Source organism: Triticum aestivum, chromosome 6A, assembly GCF_018294505.1.
Source record: "Triticum aestivum cultivar Chinese Spring chromosome 6A, IWGSC CS RefSeq v2.1, whole genome shotgun sequence".
Taxonomy (NCBI): Eukaryota; Viridiplantae; Streptophyta; class Magnoliopsida; order Poales; family Poaceae; genus Triticum; species Triticum aestivum.
Window position 1 is genome coordinate 23,193,485 of NC_057809.1, and position 27,652 is coordinate 23,221,136.

The following is a 27,652-nucleotide window of genomic DNA, read 5'->3' on the forward strand; positions in this document are numbered from 1 at the left end:
CTTTTCAGTTTGATTCTCCGAAGGCAACCATTTCAGGTTTATTCATCCTCAGCTTTCAGCTATTGCTCTCCAAATCTTACCGGTGCATTGTCTAGATATCCTCTAATCAACTCGGGATCTCTTCGTTCATTTGTATCTAAATCCTAGCAAGCATTTTCGTTCATTTGCTAATTCTTCCCGATGTTTCTTTATCTTTTCTTCGTTCATTTTCAATTCTTACGGTGGTTCTCCCAAGACTCTTCTTCCTTCGTTATCATATCAATTTATTCATTCATGCTTTCCAAATTCTACCGGTGGATCGTTGAAGACCTTCTCAAGGTTGCGCTATATCTCTCTTAATCTTTTCTACGAGAATAAGTAGTGTGCCAAATCCATTGTTTGTCATCAATTTAATTGATGAAGGATATGCATAACATAATTCTTATTCTTGTGTTCATCCAAGTGATTAATTCCTTATTCCGGAGGCTCATCAAATTCTCGATTTCATTTGTTTCATCTTTCTTTTTCGGAGTTCCAGGTCTTATGCTTTATCTTGCCACGAGGCTCCATCTAAATCATTGCAAGTCTTCACCTTGTGTTTTCAACTTCTCTTTCCTTTCGTTTGATCATCCTTTTGTTACCGGAGTTCTTCGTGGAGGTTCTACATGTTGGTTCATCAAGGATTTAATTCCTTCTCGAAGCGTTCATCAAGATTCTTTTCATAGGAGCTCAAGTTTTTTCTTCATTTTGTAATCCGGAGTGCATTTGTTCTCTCTTATGTTTTGAGGTGGTGTTATGTCATTGTTGATAATGTCCCTTCATGCTTCATGATTCACATGTTTTCAAAAGTGACATATCTAAATCCATCATTTTCTCTGCGTTCAAGACATCTTTTCAATCCAATCAACCTCTTCGTTGGAGTTATCTTGTGTCATGTTTCACCTAAAGCCTTCCCTAAGGATTGTTGCTATTTATGGTGCTCATATATGATCCAAGTTCTTCATTTATCCTCCCGGTGAATAAGTTTCTCGTCTCCTTGTTCATGTCAATCCAATCTATCATTTCCATTAGTGGCAGAATTTCACCTTAGTTTTTGAGATGTTTTCCGTAAGCCCACTTCAAGCTTACTCCTTTCGTTGCTGGTTTTTCCAACAACTCCATTCGACCCTTCTCCTAAGGATGCCTTTTCTAGCTCAATTGTGGCAGAAGTTGGCATTTTCTTCTCCATTCTTTTATTTCAATTATCTATCTTCTATTCTTTCTCCCGGAGGCTTTGTGATGTTTCTCTTTTCAATCATCATCTCGAATGGTGAGAATCATGTTCTTTTCATGTTTATCCATTTAACCGGAGTGTTGTGCCCTCTGCTTAAGTTCTTTTCATCTTATCAAGTCTGATATCACTTTTCAACCGGAGTGCCGCCCGAAATTGTTCTAACTTGTTCCTCTTTTCTAACCGAGTGTTTTCAACTACGTTCATCTCCGTTGTATTCTTTTCTCAAATGGCTTAACTTCTCAAGGTTCTTTGGTTTCACTTGTTTTTCAAAGAAGCAACTAGTTTTACCTCTTCTATTTCTCTTCCGTTTTTACCTCCAATGCCATTCTAGATCTCGGGACGAGATCCTCTCGTAGTGGTGGAGTGTTGTAACGCCCGAAGACCGATGTGCCATGTGTCTTCCAGTTATTCGCTGTTATTGCCTTGTCATTTGCTTGCGTGTCATGCATTTCATATCATGTCATCATGTCCATCGCATTTGCATACATGTTCGTCTCATGCATCCGAGCATTTTCCCCGTTGTCCGTTTTGCATTCCGGCGCCCCTATGTCATCCGGTGTCCCCTTTTGCCTCTTTTTCGTGTGCGGGTGTTAAACATTCTCGGATTGGACCGAGACTTGTCATGCGGCCTTGGTTTACTACCGGTAGACCGCTTGTCAAGTTTCGTGCCATTTGGACTTCGTTTGATACTCCAACGGTTAACCGAGGGACCGTAAAGGCCTCATGTGTGTTGCAGCCTAACACCCCTCCAAAGTGGCCCAAAACCCACCTAAACCCCCTCTATCATCTCGGTCGTTCAATCACGATCGCGTGGCCGAAAACCGCTCCTCATTTGGAGTCTCCTAGCTCCCTCTACCTATATATATGTGGCTCTCCCCGAAAATTCGCGGACAAAACCCTAGCCTCCCTCTTCCTCGCGCCGCCGGACATGTCCGTCCCGGACCGGACGGGTCCAGCCGCCGTGCCGGACGAATCCGGGCACGACATGTCACCGCCGCCGGCCTCTCTCTCCTCCAGCCCCGCCGCCGGCCCGCGCGGCCCGGATCAGGCTAGCGGGGCCCATCTCATCGCGCCGCCGCCCGTCTACCTCGCGCCCCGAGCAGCCCGTGCTCGCCCGAGCACCGCCCGCTCCCCGGTGCTCGTCCCGCTTCGCCTCGCACCTCACTGGACCGCTCCGCCGCCGCCGCCGTCCTCAGGTCAGGCCGCCGCCCCCGCGCCATCTCTCGTTTTCCCTTGCTCTCTCTCGCATCCCGAGCTCCCTCTCTCTCTGTTGCTTCCCAGGGAGCCGCCCCTCCATGGCCGTCAGGGATCTCCGCGCCCGGGCCGCCCCAAGCATCCTCGTCACCGGGAATGGAGTCCCCGCTCTCGGATCTGCGCCTCCCCGCCATCTCCCCTCGTCCCCGGAGCCCGAGTGCCGCCGTGCGGCTTGACCTGCTTCAACCTCCGACCGGGATGCCTCCGTCCACGCCCGTGCCAGATCTACCTCGTCCAGCGCCCAATGAACCAAACGTGATCTGGAACCTCACCATCCAGTTTCCGGAGGGTAAAATTCCACCAAGTCCCCAGCATTTTTAGCTTTCTTCATCACATCATAACTTTGCACCCGTGGTTCCGTTTTGCGCGTGTAGCATATCGAATTGTTCGTCTCGGTGAGTACTTCATTTCATCTCATTGCATCATGTTCATTTGAGTTTATCTTGATGCCCTAAATGTTGTTGCAAGAGTGCTAGTTTATATTAGTTTCAGATCCATATCAGTAATTGGACATTTGTCATTTTTTCCATGATTAATGTGTGCCTCCCATGATCTTGAGCCCTACATGTGTTTTGAAGTATGCCATGCCATCTTTACAGGGGTGTATGCCATGTATTTTTGTGATCTTTGTGGTGACTAGCACAAGCATGCAAAGTAGCTCTCATGATGTTGCTGATTTCAGGGACTTAGAATTTCACTGTCCTTTTCCTGCTGTTATTTTTATGCCATGTATTCATGTTGGTACAGAGTGATCCATGCCTCTTTTGAGCATGATCAGTAAGGATGTTTTGTAGATATTGTAGTGCTCTATCAATACATGTCTTTGTTTGCATTTATGGAGCACCCTAACTTGAGTCAATCGAACTCTACTTTTGCTATAAAATGTTCCTGGCAGAATGTTTACGTGTTTAGCTTTTTTGCCGAGGTTGTTGTAGTTGATCCATGCATGCTATGCTGTTGTTCTTGACATGTTTAGCTTCTATGCCATGTCTACTTGCTGGGTGTATGATTAGTTTGTCATGTAATGCCTTGTGGTGAGTGCATCGAGCTCGCAAACATGCCTACTTGATATCTGTTTTGCCATGTTCCAGTTTTCTTCTAAGTCTAAATCTGTTAACGATAATTGCTATGTTCACATGGTTGCCATTGTATTTTCTGATCCCTTTTGGCTTATGGTCAGTAAGGGACTTTTGTTGTATGCTTTGAGTACTTTCATGCCATGCCTTGCTTTGCCATGATATGTTCCTGTAGCATGTTGTTATCTTACTCTAAGCATTGCTTCCTGATGTTAATTCCTGGCATGTTGTTTATTTCACTAAGTCTGTAACCTGATGCCTTTTGCACTTTTGCCATGCTTGTTTGAACTTGCTATTGAGTGAATTAGCCATAGCTCAGTGTTCATCTTTTGTCAAGCATCTTGAGTGGATCACTGCCATGCATTTTGTTGTTATGTTTGAGTGCAGTAGCTTGTTGTTCTTGATGCATTTAGATGGCCTCGTGCTGTTAATCGCAGCTTTGTGTCATATTTGTTTTGCTTGCCATTTCCAAACCGTGCATCCGATTCCGGTGATCTTTATATCGATTTCGACCGAAATCAACTCATCTTTCCAGCGGCACTCTTGGTTTTCCAAGTTGAGGCCAGGTTCAATCTTTCCTTTCCAAAGCATGCATATGCATTGCATATCACATCCCGCATATCATGTCATGTGTTGCATCATGTTGCTTGCGCATTGCACCGTGGTTGATTGTTGTTCCCTTTTCTTGTGTTCTTGCTTTGGGTAGAGCCGGGAGACGAGTTTGTGTTCGAGGAACCCGTTGAGTACGTTTTCGAGGATCAAGCTTTCGTCTTCTCGGAGAACTTTGCAGGCAAGATGAACATACCCTCGAAATCACTTCTTTCTTCGCTTGCTAGTTGCTCGCTCTTTTGCTATGCCTATGTTGCAATACCTACCACTTGCTATATCATGCCTCTCATATTGCTAAGCCAAGCCTCTAACCCACCTTGTCCTAGCAAACCGTTGTTTGGCTATGTTACCGCTTTGCTCAGCCCCTCTTAGAGCGTTGCTAGTTGCAGGTGAAGATTGGAGTTTGTTCCTTGTTGGAACATGGATATTTGTTGGGATATCACAATATCTCTTATTTAATTAAGGCATATATATACTTGGTAAAGGGTGGAAGGCTCGGCCTTATGCCTGGTGTTTTGTTCCACTCTTGTCGCCCTAGTTTCCGTCATACCGGTGTTATGTTCCTTGATTTTGCGTTCCTTACACGCTCGGGTTATAATGGGAACCCCTTGACAGTTCGCCTTTAATAAAAGTCCTCCAGCAAGGCCCAGCCTTGGTTTTACCATTTGCATTAACAACCTACCACCTTCCCTTGGGTTCTGCAGACTCAAGGGTCATCTTTATTTTAACACCCCCCCGGGCCAGTGCTTCTCTAAGTGTTGGTCCGAACTGAGTAGACTGCGGGGCCACCTTGGGGAAACTTGAAGGTTGGTTTTACTCGTAGGATGTCTCATCCGGTGTTGCCCTGAGAACGAGATATGTGCAGCTCCTATCGGGATTGTCGGCGCATCGGGTGGCTTTGCTGGTCTTGTTTTACCATTGTCGAGATGTCTTGTAACCGGTATTCCGAGCCTGATCGGGTCTTCCTGGGAGAAGGAATATCCTTCATTGACCGTGAGAGCTTGTGATAGGCTAAGTTGGGACACCCCTGCAGGGATTTGAACTTTCGAAAGCCGTGCCCGCGGTTATGGGCAGATAGGAATTTGTTAATGTCTGATTGTAGAAAACTTGACACCTAACTTAATTAAAATGCATCAACCACGTGTGTAGCCGTGATGGTCTCTTCTCGCCGGAGTCCGGGAAGTAAACACGGTGTTGGAGTTATGCTTGAACGTAAGTAGATTTGGATCACTTCTTGATCATAGATTCTCGATCGTGCTTTGCCTTCTCTTCTTGCTCTCTTTTGCATATGTTAGCCACCATATATGCTAGTGCTTGCTGCAGCTCCACCTCATACCGTTTCCCTACCCATAAGCTTAAATAGTCTTGATCGCGAGGGTGTGAGATTGCTGAGTCCCCGTGACTCACAGATTACTTCCAAACCAGCTTGCAGGTGCCGATGATATCGTGCAGGTGACGCAACCAAGCTCAAGGAGGAGCTCGACAAAGTCCGTGTTCGTTATATTGTTTCGCTTCCAGTTGATCAGTAGTGGAGCCCAGTTGGGGCGATCGGGGATCTGTAGCATTAGGGGTGGTCTTCTTTTATTTTGGTTCCATAGTCGGACCTTGATTGTATCTGGATGTTGTAATGCTTTACTCATGTATTGTGTGAAGTGGTAATTGTAAGCCAACTATGTAACTCTTTCCTTATTCAGTACATGGGATGTGTAAAGATTACCCCTCTTGCGACATTGCTTACAATGCGGCTATGCCTCTAAGTCGTGCTTCGACACGTGAGAGATATAGCCGCATCGTGGGTGTTACAGTATTAGTTATGATTAGTTTGATTTTAGGTTGAACTTATTTAATTCGTCTATTTAGTTATAATGTATCTATCGTTGTTTAAATTACGTATGTTTCATTTCAGTTTCATCTATGTCTGTGAGAGCTCTGTTTCTAATGGACCAGATATTTGGTGTCCACGACTGTATGGTCGATGCCCCGCCCATCAATCTTGAACACGGTTAGACGTGTGCGTGGATATTTGATGTCGTCCATTTGGTGATCCACGTTGGAGTTACCCTAACCCTGTGAGTAAGGGCGCAAACTCACCATTGGTGGTATATTTAAAACAAGAAATGTTCAAACATGTAGGATCAACCAACTTACTAGGAATGTTGCACGGTGCCTTTACCACGTGATCCTAATCCACAAAAGAGTAAAAGGGAGATAATTTTTATTAAACAAAATATCACTAATATTTAGCCACACAATGAACAATTGCTAAGGGTGACTCTAACAGTTTCCCTAAAAAAACTCCTTGTAAAATAGGTTTTACAGATTTTAGGGGAAGTTCCTTCATAGCAACTTTTGTCAGATCATGTAAATTTCTTCCCCTAAAAGCCTAATTCTCCTATTTTTTTATTAAACATAAATAGAAATGACATATGCATATGTCTAATATCATCATAATAATTCAAACAATGATACATACAAGTCACATACTTGATAATAGTTTCAAAATGGTATGGCATTCAAGTCCGATTAAACATAATCGATGGTCAAAAACATTGCAAATAAAACATAGTGCAAAATTTATTGGCCATGAAATGTCCACAAATGCTCAACTAGCTAGATCACGCCTGAGTTGGTGAGAACCGGCACGGGCTTCTATGCGTCGATGCATTTTGAGAAATTTCTACAATCGTCGTTCATCCCTGTGTGGCTAAACTGGTGGCATGTAAATTTTGTTCCCCTCATTCTCATAGCGATAGGCATGCAGTTGTTCCCTCTCATCCTCTATCATCATGTTATGCCATATCACGCACGTGATCATGATACACCACAAGTCCTTTTGATGCCAAAAGTGTGTAGGACCACAAACAATGGCAACCGAGCTTGGAGAACCCCAAATGCCCGCTCAACATCATTTCTACATGCTTCTTGTCTCCTAGGAAAGCAAGTATTCTTGTTACCTCCATGGTTTGATATTGTCTTCACAAAAGCTAACAATGCCAAATATATGTCATCAGCGAGATTGTAGCCCATGTTGTATTGACGCCCATTGATTTCAAAATTCACTAGAGTGCCTCTCCAACAGAAAACCTTGAAAATAAATGAGATCTTTGCAGAACATTTAGATTGTTGTTAGATCCTAGCAATGCAAATCCACAGGTCATTTGATGTCACATCTTCTATTATTATAATTGCAGCTCTACCCTTTCCTTTGAATTGTCCATGCAACGTCGTAGGGCAAAGCTCCCACTTCCAATGCATGCAATCAACACCTCCAAGCATTCCTGGAAAGCCTTTTGACACACCCATCTCAAGAAATCTTGTCGTGTCCTCTTCGTTTGGAGCTCGAAGATATTCTTCTCCAAATATCTCAACGAAGATAGCACTTTTTTTCAAACTGGCAAGTACTCTCTGCCACTCCAATCCAATCATCAACAGAATCAGCTGGACATCCATATGCAAGCATTCTCTCGGCACCACAAACTTTTTTCAAACTGTTGTGACCTTGTTGACGAGCTGCATTTCTTTTTTGTTGAAAGAACGAGTGGTGTTCTTCGACGGCAAGAGCAATGCGGAAGAACAAACTCATTGACATTCGGAATCTTCTCCTAAAAGTTTTTGCACCATATACCGGATTCTCTCCAAAGTAGTCCCTGTTCCGACGGAGCACATGATGACGAGCCACCGAACCTTCCTACTTCGGCTTCTTGTTTGCCATCGTATCTGTGTGCAAAGCCATCACACGGCCGATTTCTTCATCCTCGTCGGAGGATGAGTCCCGAGAAAAAGATTGAAAAAGAGCGTTCACCTACAATGAACAAGAAAAAACTATGATCAAAGGCATTGTCGTACAAAAAAAATTCAAAACGTAAAAAAATGGGTCAAGAATATCATCGAATACATTCGCCACGTTGGATTCTTGAGCGAAGGATAGCACACATCGACGGAGCAGGGCAGGGGAGAGAGAGGCGGGGTGGCCGCAGAAGGAGCCCACACCGCACCGGGGCCGCGGCGGCGTAACGATGGCTTGGTTGTGCAGCGGAGCCTCGACGAAGCAACAGTTGGGGGGGGGGGGGGGAGGGTGGCCAGAGCACCAGGAGCTCACACCGCACCAGGGCCGCGTTGGCGGGTCGGCGGCAACGGTGGGGGGGGGGGGGGGGGGGGATGTGCCGCGCATGGTGGCCTGAAGTTTCAGTTGGCCAAAATATTACGGGTTGTAATACTTCCCCTAAAGTAGAGGGATGTTCATGTCAAATTTGCATGATCCTCTAAATTTATTCTATGTTTACAGGATCTGTTGGAGACCATTTTTTCCCAAATTTCTTCTAAACGGTACTCTACGCGCCTTTTTTTGTCAAATATATGCACCTTTGTTAAAGTTGCTCTGAGTTATATTCTAAAGAAAGTGTGTACGTTCTCTGATCTTCCTCTCGGGTACACTTATCTGTCTGCATTTTGTTTGTGGATCCACGGAAGTCGGAAGAGATCAACATTAGTTTAAGAGTAACGGCATTGTTTACTTCAACTGATCGTTTGTGCTACTTCACCATGCTCTGAACTGATACTCTTTTGCATGATGGTAAGTAATAGGAGTAACACCCCGCAAAAAAAAAGGTGATAGAAATAGCATGTACAGTGTTCATTCTTGCCTGACCCGGAATGATTCATCAAATGCACTCACCAAAACTCCATTTGCATCAGAGGGAGCTTGCTCGGCAAATTTGCATAAACATCACCAAATTTATCATCCATCTTGACACCGAATTTCTACACGTGCCTACTCATCAGTGCTATTCAGCCTCTCCATTGTGCATATGCAACCTTCACGTCTCGGTCACATTGTAGAACAGAGAACACAAAATATGCAGGTCGATCGTGGAGACAGTAATCCCTTCCTTTTCAGCAAGGCCTCCTGGTCAAAGATTCAAAGCCTAGCTGCCTCGCAACACAATGGACAGTTCTTGTACTAGAATTATAGTTAGAACAAAAGCAATCTCTCTACAACTTCAGAGGTTGTATCTGCAGGACTCAAGAATCAGACGAAGGCAGAAAGTTCCACTGAAAAGAGCATTACTATTTCTTCAGACCGACAGGCGATACAATCTGATTCTCACAAGATAACATCTTCAGAACACAAACTGGCAGCTAACTACATACAGAATGCGACCATCCATTCGTCCGATGAAGCCTAGGCTGAGGTGAACTTGGTGACGGCCTTGGTGCCCTCGGAGACGGCGTGCTTGGCGAGCTCGCCGGGGAGGACGAGGCGGACGGAGGTCTGGATCTCCCGGGAGGTGATGGTGGGCTTCTTGTTGTAGCGGGCCAGCTTGGCGGACTCGCCGGCGAGCTTCTCGAAGATGTCGTTGATGAAGGAGTTCATGATGGACATGGCCTTGGAGGAGATGCCGATGTCGGGGTGCACCTGCTTGAGCACCTTGAAGATGTAGATCTTGTACGTCTCCACGCTCTTCTTGGCCTTCTTCTTCCCCTTCTTCTCGCTGCCCTCCTTGGACGCCGGCGGCCGCTTCTCGGCCTTGGGCTTCTTGCCCGCCGGGGCCTTCTCCGTCGCCACCGGCTTCTTCTCCGCCTTGGGTGCCATGAACGCTGGTGCTACTAATCGAGGGTGCGGAGAGGTGGAGTTTCGCGGCAAGATGCGGGAGGCGGAGTGTTCAGATGCTGCGATGGGAGGAGGCGGAGGAGGCGGCGAGATCGTTAAATAGGAAGGAGGAAGGAGGAAGGAAGCGAGCTGTGATTGGTGGATAGGTTGGTGCTCCGGATCGATGCCTCGGAGTAGTTCCAGCCGTTCGCTGGTGTTTGAGATGGACGGACAGCGTTCGTTTTGGCGCGGATGGGTGACCTGGCCAAAATCTGTTGGGCATTTATCACCAGTCACCTACTAAGGTATACTAGTATTTGGCTATTCCCGTAAAAAAGGTATATTTGGTTATTTACACTTTTTAAATACATATATGTTGGATTAAGGCCAACCCCGCGCGATGACCCATTTCCTCTCCTTCTGTTCGGCGGCGGCGGGCCTGCTTCTGCTCCGCCCCCTCCTCTCAACGTCCTAGTGGCCCACTGAAGCTGCCGCCTCCCCCTCCCCATGCAATGATGGCTTGTGGGCCTCCGAGGTCCCGAGACGTGTTGGCGGCGGATCTGGGAGTCCCTACCCAAATCCAGTTAGTGTTAGCGGTTAGCGGCGGCCGTACAGGGGGGAGGGGGGGGGGGGGACCGGCGGCCCTGTTAAGGTGGTGGTGATGCGGCTGGCTCCATGCTGCTCCGGTGTGGGCTGGCGAGGTTCCGGGTGGATCTGGCCAGGGCGTGGAGGACGCAGATGCTGTGATGGTGGTTGGCGCCCCGGCGGTCTCTGTTTTTGTTGTGGCTGGCGGGTGGCGCGGGTTGGGGCAAATAGCTTGGCATGGTTGCTGCTCTAACCATGGGCGGCGATGGCGAGGTGAGGTCCAGTGTGCGGTGGCCTTCCTACAGCGCGACGCTACATGGTAGCGCGACAGCTCCAGCTACAGTGATGGTTGGCTTCTTCGGTGTCGGCTCATCAGCAAGTGGACCGTTTCGACCTCTGCCTCCTCTCCTCGTTGCACATATGTTGTCTTCGCCGAAGGGCTGGCCCTCTCCCAGTCGTCGTCCACCATTGAGGGACGATTCCCCTGGCAGGAGGGCTGAGGAATTATCGTTGCCTCCCTTTGGTTGGTGGTGTGCCACCGATGAGCTCGTCCATTGTCGGGGAGCGGCAGGGCGGGCCAGTGGTGGCCAGATCTGGATGACATGGGGGGGGGGGTCTTGGGGTTGCTCATGGGTGGGAAAGGAGGGTCCTTTCCTTCCGATCGTCTCTTTGGTCGTCGTAGTTGTGCGTCTAGGGGTCTTGATTTCGGGCCGGTGACCTTCGTGCTGGTAGCCATATTGCTTGTGGGCGGAGCTCAGGGTTAGGGTGTGGTCTGGCTGCCATGGTTGTGTGGGCAGCGTGGTGGTCTGTGTGCAGTGGTTGTGGTGTGGCAAACGATGACGTGGTGCCGGGGTGAAAACCCATTCCGGCTATGCCAGGTTGACGGCTGCGGCGCCTATGGTGTCATCCCTTCTTGAAGGTGTCATCACGACTCTTCTTCTTCTCCCTCCGGGGGAATCCCCAATCATTGGATCGGGCAGTGGCGGCATTTAGGTGTTGTTTTCTTTTTGAAGACACCGTCTTAGACCTCCCGATTTGTCATACACGACTCTTTTGTGTACCTGTTCTTATCGTCCATGTATTATGCCTTGAGTGTGTGTGTTGGGGTGTCGAGTAGAGTGTGTTGAGTTGCATGATGATTGCTCGTTGCTTTATATATAAATCGGAGCACAAGCCTTTTTCAATAATCTAATCAATTCTCACTTTGCAGTTTCAGGAAGAAACGATACTAAGCAGGTGTACCTAGGTAAAAACACAAATCTGAGTCTATGCCTAATTAAATGGAGGGAGCTTAGTTGGGGAGTTTAGTTGCTAATTCTTTTAATGCACTTAGCACCTCATTTAAGCATCCATGCATTAGAAGTCTTAAAATCTCATAGTACGAGGTAGCGTGAATGTGGAATCTAGGATCATACTCCCTCCTTTTCGGTTTACAAGGCTTAATAAAAAATTCTCACCAACCAAGATAGATGGTGAGTGATGAAATACTTTTTGTAGTTTGCAAAAGCACCTAATTAATGCTCTTATTTTTCTCAAAAAAGTATGGTTACCAATGCATTAATTGCAATGCATGCCTGCATAAATTACATGCATTGGTCAATTTTTTCTTAGTACTTGCATGCAATGATTTAATGCACCTTGGAATCTGAACATGTGATGGAAAACAACCAAATTGAGCCTTATAAAATGAAAAAACTAAAATTTTAAGATAAACCCTATAAATCGGAAAGGAGGGAGTAGAAACGATGACCCATAACTACCTGACAGCATCTAGAAACTCTATAGGCTAGTGGCCCGATTACATATGAGTGACAAAGAAATGCTGAGAAAATAACTCCGACCGAACATTATGAATTATAATGTCCCAAATGAACAGCGATGTCAAATCCTATGTTGATAAACGAAGTCTGAAAATGCTCTAGTATTGTTGGTTATGAATCACTAGCAAAGAGGGGACAACATACAGATTGCATCACACTTGATAGATCCGAGAAAAATATCAAAATAAATATAGCAACCAGTACAAAGTAAACCAGAAAATATTTCATTCTGCTAGCACTACGGATTCTGAAGATGACGCAAACGACGTATCATCGTCCCCATCCGTGTCGCCGTCAGATTCTGATGATGACGAATCTTCAAACAACGTATCATCATTTTTTTCTATTTCGTTGCGCCTGCCCCTCCTACTTTTGGTTGAATTACTTGCTGTTGGGGCTGTCATCCCCTGTACGAGATCACCAAGGAGAGTCTCCAACCCTGATGCAAACTTGTGGATGATCCCCTGTACTTTAAGCTTGTTCTGCAGAAAAAAAACAGTAAAAAGCATTATCACAGCATTTTGGGGTGAGGTTTGGGTGTGGGAAAAGGTGATACAGGGTAGAGGACACATCCTTGTCAAAGAAAAAGAAAAAAAAAGGATTCTTGTTTTTACATTTTCAGAACAACTTGGGTGGGTGTTTTGCTTCATCCAGGTTTCGAAGCCACCAGGGCCTCCGAACAGACTCAATATGCTTGTGCCTGATCCACTAGCAGCCTCCTCTCTGAATTCTTCCTTTAGCTGCATGTACATGTTTGAAAAAAGAAGATCAAAAAAAGGGTTGATCCTCCATGAGAGAGGTTGATTCTCAGGAAATACTCCTACTATTGTAAAATGAACTTATTGTCATTAATGTTGTGTGGAAATAAAAAGAGGGACGATGAGGTGAAAAGAACCTGAAGTTTGCCAAAACAGGGTGGATCATGCTCTAACATGTCCAGCTCAGCGACAACATCAACCTGGGTCTTGGACCATGCGTTTACTCTATATGGTGTGTCAGTTAACTCAAGCTCCATGCCATCACAATCCAAAGCATCAAGGTACCTTAACTGCTGGTGCAAGATAAAGTGACAGAAAAAAGAGAGATATAAATCAGAGTGGGACATGCAAAAATGCGCGGAACCCCAAAATGGCTAGTAAACCCAGATTGGGCAAGATGGAGGAGCACATAGTTGCCTGATATTATACTTATGTGGTTGCCTAAGAAAAGCAAATACTTGTAGCTGCCAGATTAAAAAACCCAGAAACATGCTTAAAAAATAGTTGCCTAGTAAGTATACTTGTATGTTTACTTTGAAAAACCAAGAAAATTTTGGATGGGGTGTCACTCACCATGCAGTAAAGTAAGCACCCAATTGTATATTTCCCCTTTGAGAGGTGCTCGTGGAGCTGGTCCACGACAAATTTGCACAAGTTCAGCCTGTCTGCCCGGTTGATATCCGCCTTTTCAAAACAAAAAGGGAAAAATAAATAAATAAAGTGTCAAAGCAAGCAAGAGAAAAACAAACAAAAGAGGTGCTGCTGCTATATGAAATCTCTCATAGATGAGTGTGCTACCAGCATGGGGTAGCACTTGTTGCTGATCCGTGCATTGGTCGTAGGGGCCAACACGGTTGAGACAATGTAAATAAGCCATAACTTCTTGAATCTATCATCAGCCTCGTTATGGTTAATGATTGCAGTAGCAACTGTCGTGATGTTTGGCCTGCTGCCATTGCCCGGAAACAAAGTAGCTGCGAACTCCTGTTCCATGTCATAGTCGGTTTCATACTTGACCTCAATGTCTCCATGAGGGATGCCCAAAATCTGATGTACAGACTCCTCGGTCAGTGGAATGAACCCGCGTCCTGGCACGACAAACCCTCTCCTTCCTGAGTGGTACAACCTTGTGAACCATGTCAGGATGGTGTTGTGTAAGTATGCACACTTGATGTCCAGGAGCTGCCCAGTCCCCATGGCTCTGACAGCAACGCGTTGACCTTCGTTGATGTGCTCGTAGAGCTTACAAATGGCGAGTGGCGATGTCTGCTCAGTTCCATCAATCTGAGCCTGAGCAAAAATTGGTAACTATGTAGTATGATTTTGGCAAGTACTACTGGAAAAAAGCAACAATTGATATGAAAATATGTGGTAAAAAGGGGTATGTGTGCCACAATTGATATGAAGAAATTAGCTATGCAAAAAAAAAAGCTACGTGAACAACATGATGCTGGCAATGTGATAACTAACAAAGGGCAGTAAATTAGTGAAAAACACAAACCTTACTGGCTATCTGCCTGCCGCCTGCAACTGGATCCAACCGGCTCTTCTTCCTCCTTGGCATTTTCAAAGACCCCTGTTCATTTTAAAACACCGAGAGTAAAAAAAGAATGCCGTGAGAGAGAGCCACTGGTTAAAACACCCCTGCTGCGCGCTATAGTTTTGCACATATATGGCGATTGCGCCGCTAGTAAATGTGGCGACCACCCCTGTACTTATGTGGGAACCGCCCATATGGTAATGTGGAAACTATCGTAGGAGATCACCCAGTTCATCGCCAATTGGGACAAAAGAAAGCAGCAGCACTGCAGCAGCAGCATCTCTAAAAAAATCCAACAAAAGAAACATTGGGGCTGTGATTGCATCCATTTCATCAATCAAGAGAAAAAGAAAATAAAACACAGCAGCAGCATCCCTACAATAATAATAAAAAAACTCGCAGTTCAATTTAAGCTGTATGCCACTGTTAGATGGTGGAACATCATGTTTGAAAATCAATTCCACGGATTCAACTTATTCAGAGTTTCTCAGACCATACTCTGGGAGACGAGGAACTTTTGAGCACGAGTTTCAGACTCTGCTCACCGCCCGCCACCTCCGCGCGCTGGCGGCGGCCTCTATGGACCGGGCGAGGCAGGAGGTCGGGGTGGACAGGCCGTCGAGAGGAAGGAGTAATCCTCATCCTCCACCGGCGGCCACATCTCGCGTCTTTTGCCGCTGTCGCCCGACGGATTTAGTTCCTCTCTGCAAACCGCCGATTGCGCCCCCGCCCAACCACCGTCCCGCGAGAGAGAGAGAGAGAGAGGAAAAAAACTGCGCGAGGTACACTGCGTCAAGTGGACTCACCGGAGTTGCCTGCACGCCGGCGTCGGAGCGGATCTGGAAGGGGTCGCCGCCTCCGCCAAGTGAGCCCCGATGCAGTTGAGGAATGGATTTTTTTTTAGACGAAGTTGAGGAAAGGAAATGGAGGAAGACGACACGCAGCGCCGCTCAGGCAAAGAAATAAAAAAGGCCTAGGCCTTGGACCTGCCCCCGTGGCCCAAGGTCAATATATCAGGCCATGGGCCAGCCCATTTCATCAGAAATTTGAGGCCTCACTGACCGGTTGGATATAGTGTGACCTAAAAATCAGTGCACCTTTTTTTGCGGAAACAAAAATCAGCACACTTACAACTCTGTCTACACAGTACAGTAAAATAACAAAATCCAATCTTTCCACATCTAGTAAAATGATGAGATCAAAAGATTAATTACAGGTCTCAAAGAGCATCAAGCTAAAGACCTCAAAAAATGGTGATTATTAGACAATCCAACAGATTTATAGACAAGATCAAAATATTACAGGTTCCATATAGCTAATCTTTTCACATCCAGTAGAATATAGATAAAGATGACATCTCTTTGATTCATCATCTGCTGGAGGTTAACATCAATTGCTTCAACAAGCATCAATCCTCATTACCTGTATTTACATGGAAATGTTACAAGACTAATTCAATAAACATCAATAGAATTGGACACGGCAATTTGGTGCCCGAGCACAGCTGGACCCGAAATACGTGCTTCTGCTCTGGTTTTGGGATGCGTGAAAATTGGCATTTATCGGTGGGATGTGGACTGTGGAAATCGGAGTAATTCGTTGTATACGGTTCGGAACAGGGCGATACAGTGGGGACACAGGCAAGTGCTGTGTGAATTTGAAGTTTCCAGGACATCTCTGTGTGGCAGAGATTTTGGACCATGGAGCATGAAAGGAAGCTGTAGCTGGGCCCGTTCGTCGTTGCAGTCGCGTCCTTCCGTTTCGCCCTGAAAGAAAAGGGGGAAATACCAGCCATGTGTTGCACTCCTCAATTCCCATGAAAAGAAAAACCAAGAAAAAACTGGGTGTCCCAGCCAGCTGATGCCAGCGCCCACTGACCTTCCGCCTCAGTGCCATGTGCAAGCCCTGAGAGACGAAGAAATCGTAGATATCAATTATCGCTGAAATGGATGTATCTTAGACGTACTTCGATGATAGGTACCATTTGAGTGACAATTAATATGGGACAAATAGGTCTTAGATGTATCTTAAACGTATTTCGCAACAATATATGCAGAATTTTCGAGACCGTGTGGATGATTGTGGCTTACAAGAAATCATGTCTATAAGGGACCCTTTTACTTGGAGTAGAGGTGTGATCATAGAAAGGCCGGATAGAGCCTTATGCAACGAAAAGTGGGCATATATTTTCCTTATGCACCAGTTATCCATGAACACCATGTACATTCGGACCACATACCAGTACTGCTAGATACATAATATTATTCCGCAGTTATGGGATAGCAAAAAGGTGAATGAAGGTTTGAAGCGAGATGGTTGAGTGAATCTACAATTGACGAAATTGTTAAAAGCGTCTGGGAAAGAGCGAAGCTGGCAGGAATCGGTCCTTCGCTTGCGACCAGAACCAAGTCAGTTAAGGATGATATGTTCATTTGGGACCGTGATACACTCAAAGGTTCGAAGAAGAGAATTAATAAGTTGAAGGAAGAGGTAAAGAAGTTGAGAAGATGTACATTGACAGAAGATGTCCGACAAAAAAAATCAAGGAGGCACAAATCCTAATCGAAAACCTATTGGATCAGGAGGAGCTAGTGTGGCTGCAATGTGGACGAGCCAACTGGCTACTACATGGTGACATAAATACATCTTATTTCCACAAAAGCAGCTACAACCCGTAAGAAAAGGAATTATATGCGAAGATTGCTTGATGATACAGGGGTTTAGAAGGAGGAGTTGGATGATATAAACAATATCACCACGAGTTATTTCAAAGGGCTTTTTACATTCGAGGTTACCGTACCCAATTGTTTTGAGTAAAGTCCATAGCCAAGTTTTGGAAGCAATGAATACGTCCTATTTTTGGGGCTTATTTTCAATGAAAATGGAGCCAGGGAGGAGCTCCCTGGCTATATGCAAAATAAGGGAACTTTGACAAGTTTAAGAACAATTCATTGAAGATTCAACAGAGAGGCCACTGCAGTTGACAGTTGCAGGCAAGCATATAAGCAATAGTTCCCGAGCACTCGAAATAAGTCAGGCACATGAATTAAAATAAGTGTAGTATTGTCACTGAAATATTTGTACCAAACTCATAGTAGATATAATTTATCAAGTGACGAGTGACCCTATCAGATGTTACACCGATTTTGACAGTGGAAATAAAGAATGGAGAGTTCCTTAATTCAGAAAAAGAGGTTCACCTATGTTCGCCATACACTAGTGCAAAACCGGGCTATAGCACCGGTTCGTAAGGGCCTTTAGTGCCGGTTCTGTAACCGACACTAAAGGGTGGGGACTAAAGGTCCCCCACCTTTAGTACCGGTTTGGCACGAACCGCCACTAAAGTGCCACCATGTGGCACATTTCAGGGCCGGGTGCGGGGAGACCTTTAGTACCGGTTGGTACCACCAACCGCTAAATGTTTGTGGTGATTTTGGTTTTATTTTTTGTTTTTCCTTTAATTTTGTGTTTTCAATTTAATTTAGAGATTGTTTTTACATTATAATGAGTTATTAAATCATTAGGTGAAAGTACCGCAGATTAGTTTCAACTGGATGCATTGAGCTAGCTAAGTGATCAAGTATAATATGCCATATCCATATTACTTGATCAAGTGTATATGGATATGGCATATAAATACTTGATCACTTAGCTAGCTACCTCTGCATCCAGTTGAAACTAATCTGCGGTTTCTTTCATAAATGAAATAATAACTCATCATCATCATATTAATATAAAAACTCTTGCATCATATCATCACCAACAACAGTATACTAGCTAGCTAAAAATCATCATATATAGTCGTCATTACCATTATTTAATCATCAGTCGTTACCGCTATCTAATCACCACCAACACTAGATTAAAGAAGAAACATTCACTTGTACCAGAAGCAAAGATATCATCGAGTTCAACACATGGTCATGAGATTAAGTTCAGGATCGACGAAGAACACGAACATGAGAGGACAAGTATTAAGAGCATGCTAATCACTCCTGCTGCTCTCTCTCATGCTAATTCGTGTTGTGGATCGGCGGCGCGGACCCCCAACCACCGCATCCAGTCATTGGGACGAGAGGTGGGCGGCGAGGAACAACGGCGGGGGAAGGGGGGTGGCGGCAGAGGAGGCGGAGAGGAAGAGAAGAACATGTGTTTTCTTTACTCGTCCAAGGAGAGGGAAAGTAGAAATAGGGGTGGTGGATGCAGCTGAGGATAAATTATCCTCCACTATGGACTATTATGGATCGGTTAGGTCCCCGTTAGAGGAGTAAAACTGGAATTTTACTCCTCTAACCGGTTATTGGGGACCGGTTAAAGTTGCCCTTACTTCGAGCCAAGTCTTCGTCTGCTGGTTGCCGATCACATCTTCACTCCCTCTAGCCTACGAAATGAGACTTCATCTAGGGAGTGGATATTCTATTTTATGTTTTGGCTTCGATAGCATGTTGTTTTTACCTTTACTGAACTCGTGAATCATGTATGTTTTTGACCTATTTTGGGGGCTTATTTTCAATGAAAACGGAGCCGGGGAGCTCCTCCCTGGTTATATAAAAAATAAAGGAACTTTGACTAGTTTAAGAACATTTCACTAAAGATTTAACAGAGGCCACTGTACTTGACAGTTGTAGGCAAGCATATAAGCAATAGCTCCTGAACTCTGAAATATTTTGGTTGGTTGAGCACTCAAATAAGTCAGGCACATGAATTAAAATAAGTGTAGTATTGGCACTCAAATATTTGTACCAAACTCACAGTACATAATTTATCAAGTGACGAGTGATCCTATCAGATGTTACATCGATTTTGACAGTGGAAATAGAGAGCGGAGTTCACCTATGTTCGCCATATTTTTGAGTGGCAAGAGATGAGCTTCACATATTCTGGTACTCCGGCTAAAACCATGACACTTATTTTGAAACGGAGGAAGTATATTACAAGTACTGTCCGAGAGTCAGCTTCACATATGAATTTTAATGGGTGTGTCTAGGGCACATCTAGATGTGCCCTAGTTGTTGCACATCTAAGTAAGTGAATCAAGCATAAAGAGAAAAAGATAAAAGAGAAAGAAAATATTTACACGAATCTTAATGTAAGATCAATGACATATGACTTAGATGTGCAATATTTATGGCACATCTAGATGTGCTTTAGCAAAACTGAATTTTAATACTATCTTTCTTCATTTTTTTTGCGGGGTACTATCTTTCTTCACTTTGGCATGTGAAGATAATAATTTTAGAAGCATAGGTGTAGAGCAAACAGGGAAAGTGGAAGTTCATCCCCCAAAATGCACAAGAGTACTTCTGTCCAACAATCTAACCTGATTTCTAGGAGCCGGGTTGCACTATACTCCCTCCATAAAGAAATATAGTGATCTCAACGCGAAAATCTGCATCTGAGCCCGAGCTCAGATGCTCCCGCTTAGAAATAAATTCGAAACAAATATATTAGAAAAATTCAAAACAATTTTTTTTGTGGTAGATAATTTGATACGTGAGGTCCGCTCTAAAATTCAACGTATTTGGATATCTGAGCAGCTCTCGACAAAACAGACAAATCGGGTCAAAACAGTTCATGAACAATAAATGTTTTTACATATCCCAATTTTGTATTTTTTGCAGAGAGCTGCTCAAATGTCCAAACGAGCTGAAATTTGCAGCGAATCTTACGCATCAAATTATCTACCACACAAAAATAATTTGGACTTTTTTGAATTTTTTTAATATTTATTTTGATTTTTTTTCCGTCAAAGCAGGCACAGCTGAGCCCAGGAGCCAAATTGGCCTTCTCGATCTAGACGCTCTTATATTTCTTTCAGGAGGGAGTACAAATTATATAATAACCAAACTAAAGGAAGTTCAAACAACGAGCAACAGCAAAAGCTACACAGCAGCGCGAAACAGTGCCACCTAAATCTGCATCAGCACCGCAGAACAACTACTGATCAGGCATCCTAAATGCTTCCTTGGCATAACTTAACTTAGAGCATTCCTTCGAACTGAAAAGAAAGAAAACAAGTTAGGACACTGTCAGGGAATGGAGAAACAACAGTGTAAATCATATGGATATAAAGTTGAATACCTGATCTAGCCCCAAATCTGTTTCTTCAGATAATCAATCCTTTGTTCCAACTCGGCCTTCTCCGCCTCTCATGCTTTGGCATGGTTTTGGGTACCGGGCGGTAAATTCGGTTACCGCCCGGTAACCGCGTTTCTCGCTGCACCACGATAATTAGGTATCTCGAGTAAAAAAATTCGAACTTTTTGAATTTTTTGAATTTAAACTCCTAACTTCTAGTTAAATGAGATATATCTCTTTTACAAACAGAAGCTGACTTGTGTCCTAGTGGTAAGGATCATCCTCCGGCAACAGAGCCTCATTTGTTCGAGGACAGACGGCCGCATTTTTTCCTTTTTGATTTTTGAGGAATGCACGCCACACTATGTTGTAATTTCTAAAAAAATATGTGCGTGCGAAGGTCGAACTCGCGACCAGCAGGTGCGTGGCAGTGGATCAGACCTGTTACCACTGCGCTAGTACTACTGCTGCATACATTTGGTGCTCCAAACTTATCTATTCTAGTCTTAAAAAATTCGAATTCAAATTTGAATTTTAAATTTCGCTCGAATTTTTGTCGGTATTTCGTGGTTACCGCGGTAACCGAGTTTACCGCCCCCCCACGAAAAAAATGTTCCATTCGGAATCCAAAACCTTGTGCTTTGGACGCCTGCTTGATCATTTCAGCCGTCCCCACTTCCCGTTTTGGTTGGAAAATCCCTTGATCCGAATTTGTCCTGCCTGCACTCGGCTGACCATCTTTGGCCAGCTCAAATGGCCTAAGATAGTAGAGTGATCTAGTACAGACCACTGTCTCCACTGACGATGTTACCAATTTCAATTTAGCTGTTGCATTTGCATCCACCTCAACATCCATTTCAGATTCTTCATCGGACTCGTCGTTGCTGATGGCCATGATGTCCTCAGATGTTGACCGCAGATCAACGACAATAGCTTGCGCATTCGCCAAATTTTCCACTGGTGGAATGTTATCTTGAGGTTGTGCATTCTCTGCATCATCATCATCATCATCTATGCAAACAACTTCCACCTCGGTTTTCATCTGATGAACAACACCAGTGGCGGATGTCGACGAGTACGGCTGCTACCATCGCGCGTACTCAACGGTCACGCCTGGGTCACCTTGCGGAGCGATGAACGCAACAGCTCCGGCCTCCATCTCATACGTCGCCCACGCGGCCCCGGAATCTGAGTTGACACGGCGGACGTCCCCCGGCACGTCCTGATCGAAGCCCAGCTGCCTCGCGACGCGATGAGGACAGTACTGCTCGATGCAGTCGATGCCCACGAGCTCGCAAGGGCGCAGACATAGCGCCATGGACAGAAGCTTATCGCTTCTTGCGATGTCCTGGCCATGGACTGTGCGCCCACCATTGCCGGGTGGCAGACCGAAGCTGCTGCTGCTGCTGCCGTACGGCATCCACTCAAACTTCTCTGGTGACATGAACACTGCATGGATGTAGATGGGGTTGAACGCCTTTGCAACGTTGTGCCACTGTGCAGCTCTGGCCGGCACGCCGTCGTCGTTGTTGTCCGGGGAAACCTGCTTCTCTGGGCGAAGCTCCGGGAAATACTCCCAGACCCAGAGCTGGAGGATTTGGAGTGGCGCGCACCCGGCGAGCGTGGAGAGGCAACTGTAGATGCCAGCGAGCGCGGCGGGTGCGAGGGCCACACTCTGGCCGCGTGCCAGCTGAGCGGCGATGGGGAACACCCGCGCCTGAACCACGTCGAACGGGCGCGACGGGAGCACGTAGGCGGAGAGCCACATGGCCAAGAATGCCCCGTGCTCGAGCAATCTGCCAGCCGCGTCTTCTCCGCTGCGGCCGCCGGCGACATCATCCTCCCGTGGCCGGTCCAAAAAGTACTTTGCCCAGATGGAATACTTCGCTTTCCTGCTCTTGCTCCGGTTCACAGCGCTCCGAGTGGCCTTGAGCGCGGCCACTTCCCCGCACAGCGCATCCGGCAGCTCCGCGCTCACGGGCTTGCCCAACAGTGGCAGCCCCCCAAGCACGGCCATGTCCTCCAGCGTCACCGTGGCCTCGCCCCACGGGAAGACGAAGGTGCTGGTCTCTTTGGACCAGAACGCCATGAGCTGGAGCAGAAGGCCCTCGTCACGCCGCACCCGGCGTGTGGTCGCGAGAATGGCGTCGAAGATACCGACTCTCCGCCACAGGCCCTCGTGCTGCGGCCGAAGCTTGGCCACCCACCGTATCCACAGCTTCGAGGAGCCGGGCCAGCCCCTCCATTCCACGCGGAGCTCCTCGCCAAGAACGGGGCCGCCATTGCGTGACGGGGATGGCAGGGCCGGGAGACGAGCGCCGTCCGCGCGAGGCAGGAGGAAACGGGCCAATCGGGTGGTGGGAGGGGAGCGATTGGTGCTGGGGATGATCGCGGTGGTGGATTCTTGGACCAGGAGCTCCTCCTTGTTGGACATTGCCGAGGATTTGGTCTGGTTTGGGGGTTTTCTCGGAGACGAAAGGGGAAAGAGAAGGGGGTTTCAAACGGAGAGGGAGGATGCCTCAAAGTGTGAACGCGAGAGCGAGCTCCAGCCCTCTAGCATTTATTACCTGCTTCATTGGTTTAACAGGATTGCTACTCCCTTCTTTTTGGTTTATAAGATTTATCTCAAAATTTTAGATTTCTAATTTTATAAATCTCAATTTGATTGTTTTTCATCACATGTTCAGATTTCAAGGTGCATTAAATCATTGCATGCAAGGATTAAAAGAAAATTAAGCAATGCATGTACTCCCTCCTTTCCGGTTTATAGGGCTTATCTCAAAATTTTAGTTTTTCTATTTTATAAGGCTCAATTTGGTTGTTCCCCATCACATGTTCAGACTTCAAGGTGTATTAAATCATTGCATGCAAGTATTAAGAGAAAACTGACCAATGCATGCACTTTATGCATGCATGTATTGCAATTAATGCATTCGTAAACATAATTTTTTGAGGAAAATAAGAGCATTAATTGGGTGCTTTTGCAAACTACAAAAAATATTTCACCACTTATCATCTACCTTGGTTGGTGAGATTTTTGAATTGAGACTTATAAACCGGAAAGGAGGGAGTACTTCATGCATGCATTGCAATTAATGCATTGGTAAACATAAATTTTTGAAAAAAAAGAACGCATTAATTGAGTGTTTCTGTAAATTACAAAAATTATTCCACCATTCACCATCTATCCTGATTGGTGAGATTTTTGATTTAAGGCCTATAAACCAAAAATGAGTTAGTATATTCAAATATGAATCCAATGATATAATTTTTTATTACATGCATTAATATTTTATCAGTTAAATCTATGGTCAAATTTTAGCACAAAATACAAAGATAACTAATAAACTAGAATAAAGGTAGTATTTTTATTTTGGATGCCAGAAAGTGTGAACACGAGAGGGCACCCCAGCATGGTGATTCCAGTGACTTTGCAATGTGAACAACATACTATAATGTACCTCATAACAAGGAAACATAAATATATTAATTAATGTTGATTATACTCCCTCCATCCAGTGAAGAGTGTACATCTATAAATTTTAGAACAAATTATGAAGTTAAGTAAAAAATGCATTAGAAAGGTGCAAGTCACCATCTCTCTCCTCTTTAATTACCCAACCCTCAATGAGCTAAGTCTCTACTCCTAATGGACGACTTGGTGAATAGTCTGCGCGGTTTATTTTCGCTGGGTTTTTTCCGTCATCCCCCCACCTCCGGTTTATTTTCGTCATCCTCCCACCTCCTTTAACTCGCAACCCTCATGCGAAAAACCAGTGTAAAAAAAAACCCTACAATCGATCCCTCGTGCCCACTGCAGATCGTTCTCCGCCGCCAACGAGCCTCTCGAGGACGTATGAAATCCTTCGCCGCCGCCCCCATCTCAGATGTCCCTACCGCCGACTCTTCGTTGCCGCCGCCGCCGTCCGAGGGGAGACGCCGCCGCCGCGTCTCCAGGGCAAGGCGGTTTGAATCCCTACCACCGAACTCCGGGAGACGTCGCCGCCCCCGTCCGAGGGGAGACGCCGCGCCGCCTCCCCTCCATGGTCGCGCTATCCCCCATCCCCCCGCTTTGTCGTGCTACTTCCCCAGCCCACTGCAGCACCATGGTGGGATCGAGATCGGGGATGAGGTGGGAAGGGACGAGGCAGAGGCCATGGAACCATCCCCTCTCTGCCCGAGCACCTTCTGCTGGTCGTCGCCGATATGTCTCATCCATCGCCCCGTTGTCGCCCCTTGCTCATGGCCACCGCATCGATTCCATCAATCCTCCCCGCTCTCTTTTTCTCGAGCCTCAACAGATCTGCAAGGGCGGCGGCCCACTGTGGACATCCATGGCGGCCGTGGCGAGTCACTGTAGTCCCGTTCTTTGTATTCCTTGTACACCATGCTCCTTGTTTCTTTTGGCCCCCCACATGCAGCTTGTTGCCACACTGGCCAAATCCTACCAAGGTATGCCCGAGGGTCACTTGGGAGGTGCAGAGTGGTGAATTAGTGCATCGGGTCCCTCAGGAAGGTGTTGCGGTTAGTGGAGAGTTGGGAAGGTTTGTTTGTTTCAGGACCATAGCATAGCCTGGCCAGCTAATTCAGTGGGGAGGGCAGATATATGTTCCAAATGCACATATAATTTAATAAGCATATATACGTCCCATGTATATGCAGCCTACAAAATATATGCATCGAAGTATTCATCTATGCAATTTTGGGGCTTTTTCTTTTTTCTTGGTACCTTAGGCTCACATGGGTAGGAATAGGATATAAGGAAAGAGTAGCATGTTGGTTCAGGAATCATAGGCAATTTTAAGCCGGTGATATTTATAGTTGGTTTGAGCGTGGCTTAGTTTTCAGGATTCATTTCTCCATCTAGTGATATTTATCACGTTGGTTTCGGAATCTGCTTTGATGAGTAAAGTCCAGGATTATTTTCTCCATCCTGTTTATTAATTTTGGGAGAATCTTGCATATTTTCTAAAATAAGGTATGTGCTGTCATATGGCTGATTTTGTTTTCCCTTGGAAGGGCACTGTAATTATATCATGCTAAGAACATTGACCCTGTTAGTAATTTGGTTTAAGGAGTTTTGCTTCTGTACACCCCCCTAAATGTTTGCACGAATCTTAAGTTACTAGGAGTACCAGATAACAGGTCCTGGTTCTACAAAGAACTCCTTCGTATGTGCCTTTTTTCCAATATATAATGTTCATAACATAAAACTCATGCTTGCTGAATTTGATAGGTGAAATGTGGAGTAAGAGGAAACACCAGAACAAGCTGCAATGAATATTTTGCTTTGTGGTGATTGGGCAGATGACTATCAACACCGACGGAGCATCGTCCATCTTGATAGCACACTGCCAAGCTGCGCAGAATGTCATGTTGTGTTTTTCTGTGAAGAACACATTTTATCTTCATCTTGATAAGTAACTGCATTTTGTGTTTTTTGCTTTGTAGTTCAGCATGAGAGATAGAGTAGTTAGTCTAGGAACTTATGTACGAGCCACTCAGATTCAATTAGTTTTTATGTGACAGTGCATATGGTGTTGTTGCTATGAGTCTGCTGGTCAGCAACTTCCAGTTGGTTTCATCGAGAGGGATAAGGAGGATTTCACCAAGAAATAAAAACAGAGAAAAGGCCATAAGTGTTACTACCAATAGCCTCAAACGAGAAAATGGATACTTTCCATGATATCTGTGCAATATTTCAAAAGTTTTAGCAAGTGCCTAATCATATAACGTGAATACCAAATTACTATTAATATGAGCAGTGTGCATGCTTTAGAAAAGAGTTTTATGTTAATGCAGAGGTATTGTGACCAACACCCTCAGGAGATTGGCACACTTGCATAAGTGAAGGCTCAGTTTTCAGTGGCGAAGAAATGCCGCAAAACTTCTAGAAAGTGCATGTCTACTATACTTTCAGTATGATAGTGACTGATTCCTATGGGGTTATTTCTGAAACTTTGGCTTGTTTGCTTATTTCCTTACAAGTTCTAACCTAACCTTGAACTGCTTATCAATAGCTGACCATAAATTAATTAAAACTACTGCAAAAACATAAGAAAACTCCTAATATTGTTGCTTGATTTTGCAACTTCCATCTCAACCTATGCTCATCAGAACCACTTCGAGTATGAGAACCTCTCCTGGAATCAGTTCAAGCCAATATTCTTGGCAATGATGCAGTGTTATGTATGAGAAGGTGTTATGTATGACTTCAGATCATTTTGGATTACCTGGCTTATTAGAACTCATAATCTAGATCATTGCTGCAACCACAAAGCAATTGTTATTGTATGGTGATGCAGTACGAGCCTCGAGTAATTCCATATTTTGCAATTGAGTTTCACTATTAAAGTTTATGTCGAACCAGGTTCCTTCTGTTCTGATGCTTAATTGGTAATTGGCAATCTCATGCTTGGGTGCATACTGCGTAGGGGATTAGAACTTGCTTTTGTTTAATTCTGTACACGTCAAAATTTTGAACCTGGAGTATTCTCTTGCTTAGAGGTGATCGATATTCATATGGCATTACCTCTTGTAGGAAGATGGCAGTGAGATGGATGTTGATGCTGCAGCTCCAGCGGCTCAAGTTTCAATCAAGCATGGTTTGATTTTCCTTATAGATCACAATAAATATGATGAGGTACGTCCAAGAATATCCTCCACTGTGTCATCATTAGTGAAACATACCAATTTGATGTTCTCTTCAGGGCTAAAGCATGTGCAAACACTAGCATTGCTCGTTTGAAGAATCTCAACAGGAGGACTGCTGATGTTTTGGCTTCTAGGTTGTATTCGTATTACTCGTATGTCCATGAACTCACCAACAGCCTTGCTGAAATTTGTGGGTGAGTTATTATATTATAATTAATCTCTACTCCTAATGTCTCAGTTGGTAGAATAGTCTTCATGGTTTTTTTCGTCCCACAACTTTCATCCGATTTTTTCGTCCCCTCCCTCACCCCCACGCACACACCCAAAAAAACCACCTCGCACCACCGCTCCTCTCAATCGTCTCCCGTCTCCACCCGCCGCCCGCTGCCCTCGCCTCTCTTTGCCCCGATCTCGATGGCACCTCCCACCTTGGCGG

General features: G+C 45.2%; 2 protein-coding genes and 1 pseudogene across 2 annotated transcripts; all 3 read right to left on the reverse strand.

Annotated features, from left to right (window-relative positions):
- Positions 1-9,238: 9,238 nt before the first annotated feature.
- LOC123130073 (histone H2B.3-like) lies at positions 9,239-9,860 on the reverse strand. Its single transcript, XM_044550030.1, has one exon. The coding sequence runs from the start codon at positions 9,782-9,784 to the stop codon at positions 9,374-9,376; it is 411 nt and encodes a 136-aa protein (XP_044405965.1). The 5' UTR covers positions 9,785-9,860; the 3' UTR covers positions 9,239-9,373.
- Positions 9,861-12,288: 2,428 nt separating this feature from the next.
- LOC123129343 (uncharacterized) lies at positions 12,289-21,604 on the reverse strand. Its single transcript, XM_044549547.1, has 8 exons — positions 21,298-21,604; positions 15,291-15,433; positions 14,446-14,520; positions 13,743-14,234; positions 13,518-13,628; positions 13,082-13,234; positions 12,801-12,926; positions 12,289-12,668 (listed from the first exon to the last, which is right to left on the reverse strand). The coding sequence occupies exons 1-8, from the start codon at positions 21,602-21,604 to the stop codon at positions 12,411-12,413; spliced, it is 1,665 nt and encodes a 554-aa protein (XP_044405482.1). The 3' UTR covers positions 12,289-12,410.
- Positions 21,605-21,669: 65 nt separating this feature from the next.
- On the reverse strand, positions 21,670-22,996 carry LOC123129344 (protein MAIN-LIKE 2-like; annotated as a pseudogene).
- Positions 22,997-27,652: the final 4,656 nt, after the last annotated feature.

Coding starts and splice junctions, on each gene's coding strand:
- LOC123130073 (XM_044550030.1), bottom strand. CDS start 9,784: ATGGCACCCAAGGCGGAGAAGAAGCCGGTGGCGACGGAGAAGGCCCCG.
- LOC123129343 (XM_044549547.1), bottom strand. CDS start 21,604: ATGAAAACCGAGGTGGAAGTTGTTTGCATAGATGATGATGATGATGAT. Junction 15,434..21,297: donor ATTTGAGCTGGCCAAAGATG/GTCAGCCGAGTG, acceptor TCTTTGCCTGAG/CGGCGCTGCGTGTCGTCTTC. Junction 12,927..13,081: donor CCTGTTTTGGCAAACTTCAG/GTTCTTTTCACC, acceptor ATGTACATGCAG/CTAAAGGAAGAATTCAGAGA.